This window comes from Podarcis raffonei, chromosome 1 (genome assembly GCF_027172205.1).
Source record: "Podarcis raffonei isolate rPodRaf1 chromosome 1, rPodRaf1.pri, whole genome shotgun sequence".
NCBI classification, from domain to species: domain Eukaryota; kingdom Metazoa; phylum Chordata; class Lepidosauria; order Squamata; family Lacertidae; genus Podarcis; species Podarcis raffonei.
Genome location: NC_070602.1, coordinates 133886759 through 133892571, shown reverse-complemented (window position 1 = coordinate 133892571; position 5813 = coordinate 133886759). Strand labels below are relative to the sequence as shown.

At 41.8% G+C, this 5813-nt stretch overlaps 1 protein-coding gene across 1 annotated transcript; it reads left to right on the top strand.

Annotated features, from left to right (window-relative positions):
• The first annotated feature begins 205 nt into the window (after positions 1-205).
• LOC128400685 (60S ribosomal protein L17-like) lies at positions 206-831 on the top strand. Its single transcript, XM_053363099.1, has one exon. The coding sequence runs from the start codon at positions 239-241 to the stop codon at positions 791-793; it is 555 nt and encodes a 184-aa protein (XP_053219074.1). The 5' UTR covers positions 206-238; the 3' UTR covers positions 794-831.
• Positions 832-5813: the final 4982 nt, after the last annotated feature.

The window sequence follows — 5813 nt, the reverse complement described above, 5'->3', positions numbered from 1 at the left end:
CTTGTAACTCCCCACCTCTCCAACACCCTCCCAAAACATAATAAAATAGAAGAAAACAAGTCTTCTGTTCCTTTAAGAGCTTGCAAGAAGGGCAAAACAAAACAGCACCTGCAGCTTTCTCTGGCACCAGAAGACATTTGTAAAGAAGGCTCCTCCTGTTAAATTTCTGCTTTTTGACTCAGGTGTTAAAAAACACAAGAGTCGGGCAGTAGCTGTGGCTGTAAGGTAAGCTCTGAAAATGGTCCGCTACTCACTTGATCCGGAGAACCCCACAAAATCATGCAAGTCAAGGGGGTCCAACCTTCGTGTTCACTTTAAGAACACACGTGAGACTGCCCAGGCTATCAAGGGTATGCACATCCGGAAAGCTACCAAGTACTTAAAGGATGTGACCCTAAAGAAGCAGTGTGTTCCCTTCCGTCGTTACAATGGTGGTGTTGGCAGATGTGCCCAGGCCAAGCAGTGGGGCTGGACACAGGGGCGTTGGCCAAAAAAGAGTGCTGAGTTCCTCCTGCACATGCTTAAAAATGCTGAGAGCAATGCTGAGCTCAAGGGTCTGGATGTAGACTCTCTGGTAATTGAGCACATTCAGGTTAACAAAGCTCCCAAAATGCGCAGGCGAACCTACAGGGCTCATGGTCACATTAACCCCTACATGAGTTCTCCTTGCCACATTGAGATGATCCTCACAGAGAAGGAGCAAATTGTCCCTAAGCCAGAAGAGGAAGTTGCTCAAAAGAAGAAGATATCTCAAAAGAAACTGAAGAAGCAGAAACTGATGGCTCGGGAATAAACATCTATTCAGTTCACAAATAAAAAACAAAATTTTAAGTTAAAAAAAAAAAGACACAAGAGTCCAGCCATTAAAAAAAACACAACCCCAACTAGTGATCTTTCTCACTTTACAGGGAGAAGAAAGCTGGTGAGTCTGGAGGTGCAGACAGCAAACTCTCAGTATTTGGAGCCATGGTGCAACATCCGGGTAGGATGAAATGAGCTGGAATTGGTGTCCTGAACTAAGAACTTAAGAAGAGCTCTGCGAGGATTTGCACAAAATGACTATTCCAGCACCCAGTTGCCAGACCCTTCCAGAAACCACCAAGGTAACAGCTATATTCCCACTTGGTATTCAGAGACCTTTGTGCATGTGCAGTTAGCTATCTTCTGTGAATTTGTACTGCTCTGATTATCATGGTTTCCTCTCAAGGAATCCTGGGAGCTGTAGTTTGCTAAGGTTGCTGAGAGTTGGTAGGAGACCCCTGTTCCTCTCTCAGAGCTACAGTTCCCAAAGTCCCCTTGGAAGGAGGATTTATTGTTAAACCACCCTAGGAGGGGTGTCAAAACAACTCTCAGCCCCCAGAACAAGCCTCATTTCCCAGAATGCTCTGGGGAAGCCATGACTTTTCAAGTGCTTTAATGTATGATGTAAGAGTTGTGAGTAAAATGGCAATGGCATGCAAAAAGCACAGTTCAACTAGAGTTAAATGTACAGTGGTACCTCGGGTTAAGTACTTAATTCGTTCCGGAGGTCCGTACTTAACCTGAAACTGTTCTTAACCTGAAGCACCACTTTAGCTAATGGGGCTTCCTGCTACCGCCGTGCCGCTGGAGCACGATTTCTGTTCTCATCCTGAAGCAAAGTTCTTAACCTGAAGCACTATTTCTGGGTTAGCGGAGTCTGTAACCTGAAGCGTATGTAACCTGAAGTGTATGTAACCTGAGGTATCACTGTACAGTGGTACCTCGGGTTAAGTACTTAATTCATTCCGGAGGTCCGTACTTAACCTGAAACTGTTCTTAACCTGAAGCACCACTTTAGCTAATGGGGCTTCCTGCTGCCGCCGTGCCGCTGGAGCACGATTTCTGTTCTCATCCTGAAGCAAAGTTCTTAACCTGAAGCACTATTTCTGGGTTAGCGGAGTCTGTAACCTGAAGCGTATGTAACCCGAGGTACCACTGTATGCAAAATAAGCGCCAGGGGTCACATTTCAAATTTTGAGACAGGGTTGGAGGCACCAGTCAAAAAATAGCTGCCATGGGGTGGGGCATAACATAAAATTAGAGAGAGAACTACCCCATGCTTACCATGAGAAGTCAGGTATGTCCCGCTGGTCCTGATTGTGGAGATAACACAATGATGATTACACCCCCCCATGTTGTCTAATGACAACAGTCCTAGGAAAAATGGTCACAGTTGAATTTCACAGAGAAGGTACCTGCACATTTCCCCCCACAATTCTCTTCCTAGGAGGGTTTGAGACTTACTTTAAAAAAGAAGAAGAAAAAAGCTCAATATCTGGGGCACCTGTGAAAGCCTTTGCAGGCACCCACAGGTGACCCCTGCCTTTTACAATAGCAGTAACTGGTGATAACATAATCATCTTAGCATGCTAAGTGGGACAAGAAACTGTTATCTCTATTTAGACCAAATGAATAGAATCAAACATCAGTTCTAGATTTAATTCACCTGATATACCCTGAAGTCTCCCTTTGAAATCTCCTTGGCAAATGATCATTCATTCATAATGCAGAACACTTCTATATCCACAGACGCTACTATTCTTCATCAGGGGAGGGTCAAAGGGAGATTATCCTCACTACGATTGTTAAACAGCCAGCAGTCATAAATCCTTGCGAATCTTCAGCAAATCTCCCAGTTGATCCAGCTCTAACTTCTGTGTACTCCTGCCTTAGATTTTAGAAAACTAAGCCACACTTTAGGAAAGACAAAGGAATAAACAAGGGGGTGAGGGAGAGTGTGTGCGGTGACATTTCTTAACTCCTGCCACAGTTAATATTTTACACACACACATCAATGGTTCCTCTTCATCCTGGAGAAGAGTGACTAGTGGGGTGCCATAGGGTTCTGTCTTGGGCCCGGTCTTATTCAACATCTTTATCAACGACTTGGATGATGGACTCAAGGGCATCCTGATCAAATTTGCAGATGACACCAAACTGGGAGGGGTGGCTAACACCCCAGAGGACAGGATCACACTTCAAAACGACCTTGACAGATTAGAGAACTGGGCCAAAACAAACAAGATGAATTTTAACAGGGAGAAATGTAAAGTATTGCACTTGGGCAAAAAAAATGAGAGGCACAAATACAAGATGGGTGACACCTGGCTTGAGAGCAGTACATGTGAAAAGGATCTAGGAGTCTTGGTTGACCACAAACTTGACATGAGCCAACAGTGTGACGCGGCAGCTAAAAAAGCCAATGCAATTCTGGGCTGCATCAATAGGAGTATCGCATCTAGATCAAGGGAAGTAATAGTGCCACTGTATTCTGCTCTGGTCAGACCTCACCTGGAGTACTGTGTCCAGTTCTGGGCACCACAGTTCAAGAAGGACATTGACAAACTGGAACGTGTCCAGAGGAGGGCAACCAAAATGGTCAAAGGCCTGGAAACGATGCCTTATGAGGAACGGCTAAGGGAGCTGGGCATGTTTAGCCTGGAGAAGAGGAGGTTAAGGGGTGATATGATAGCCATGTTCAAATATATAAAAGGATGTCACATAGAGGAGGGAGAAAGGTTGTTTTCTTTCTTTTTTTAAAAAAAGATATTTATTGAAATTTTCAATTTTTATACAAACAAAAAACAAACAAAAAAATTAAAAAGACATATAGTTCGTAATACTTAATTTTCAATAACATATTTCTCTGACCTCCTCATACCTCCCCTTCTTGTAGTCCAATTCAAATTATTTGTTCAGCAAATCCTTATCTCAAAGCAGTACAGCTTATAAAAACACCTTATTTTCTATCCAACATCTTAAGTTATTATAACCTTAAATTTTTACTTATAAAGAACCATTTTTTCATATTCCTTTATACCATTACAGCTAGAAACCACTTAATTTCAATTCAGCATCATTCAACATTCCTTAATTTTACAATATTTCTGTAAGTAGTCCTTAAATTTTTTCCAATCTTCTTCTGCCGACTCTTCTCCCTGGTCACGGATTCTGCCAGTCATTTCTGCCAATGCCATACAGTCAATCAGCTTCATCTGCCATTCTTCCAGAGTGAGTAAATCTTGCATCTTCCAATACTTTGCGATGAGTATTCTTGCTGCTGTCGTGGCATACATAAAAAACGTTCTATCCTTCTTTGACACCAATTGGCCGACCATGCCCAGGAGAAAGGCCTCTGGTTTCTTCAAGAAGGTATATTTAAATACCTTTTTCAACTCATTATATATCATTTCCCAGAAAGCCTTAATCCTAGGGCACGTCCACCAAAGGTGAAAGAATGTACCTTCATTTTCTTTACATTTCCAACATTTATTATCGGGCAAATGATAGATTTTTGCAAGCTTGACTGGGGTCATGTACCACCTATACATCATTTTCATAATATTCTCTCTTAAGGCATTGCATGCCGTGAATTTAATCCCAGTGGTCCACAACTGTTCCCAGTCAGCAAACATAATATTATGTCCAACGTCTTGTGCCCATTTAATCATTACAGATTTAACCGTCTCATCCTGAGTATTCCATTTCAACAGCAAATTATACATTTTTGACAAAGTCTTAGTTTTGGGTTCTAACAATTCTGTTTCCAATTTAGATTTTTCCACCTGGAAACCAACTTTCTTATCCAAATTGTAAGCCTCCATTATCTGATAATAATGAAGCCAGTCTCGCACTTTATCTTTTAATTTCTCAAAACTCTGCAATTTCAGTCTGTCCCCTTCTTGCTCCAAAATTTCCCAATATTTTGGCCATTTGGCCTCCATGTTAAGTTTTTTCTGAGCCTTAGCCTCCATTGGTGACAACCACCTTGGGGTTTTATTTTCCAATAGATCCTTATATCTAATCCAAACATTAAACAATGCTTTCCTGACAATATGGTTTTTAAATGCTTTATGTGCTTTAACCTTGTCGTACCACAAATATGCATGCCACCCAAAAACGTTGTTAAAACCTTCTAAATCCAAAATGTCTGTATTCTCAAGAAGCGGCCAGTCTTTCAACCAGCAGAATGCTGCTGATTCATAATAGAGTTTGAAGTCTGGCAGGGCAAATCCACCCCTTTCCTTTACATCAGTTAATATCTTAAATTTTATTCTAGGCTTCTTGCCCTGCCAGACAAATTTAGAAATGTCTTTCTGCCACTTCTTGAAACTGTCCATTTTGTCCAAAATTTGCAGTGTTTGAAACAAAAACAACATTCTAGGCAATACATTCATCTTTATAGCTGCAATTCGACCCAACAAGGAAAGCTTCAAATTTGACCAAATTTCTAAATCTTTTTTCACTTCAGCCCAACATTTTTCATAATTATCTTTAAACAAATTCCCATTTTTAGCTGTCATATTAATCCCCAGGTATTTCACTTTCTTAACCACAGTTAGTCCGAGAAAGGTTGTTTTCTGCTGCTCCAGAGAAGTGGACACGGAGCAATGGATCCAAACTACAAGAAAGAAGATTCCACCTAAACATTAGGAAGAACTTCCTGACAGAAAGAGCTGTTTGACAGTGGAATTTGCTGCCAAGGAGTGTGGTGGAGTCTCCTTCTTTGGAGGTCTTTAAGCAGAGGCTTGACAACCATATGTCAGGAGTGCTCTAATGGTGTTTCCTGCTTGGCAGGGGGTTGGACTCGATGGCCCTTGTGGTCTCTTCCAACTCTGATTCTTTTCTATGATTCTAATATTTTACACACACCCCCCCCAAGACAAGGACACAGCCATTGTTGGGCGGGGCCGAAATGAGCAAGGGCTTATCCCAGCTGAAACCCACAATCTGTTTTCAGTGACATGGAAACTGCTTACTTTGTTTGTTTGTTTGTGTATTTGGTGTGTATA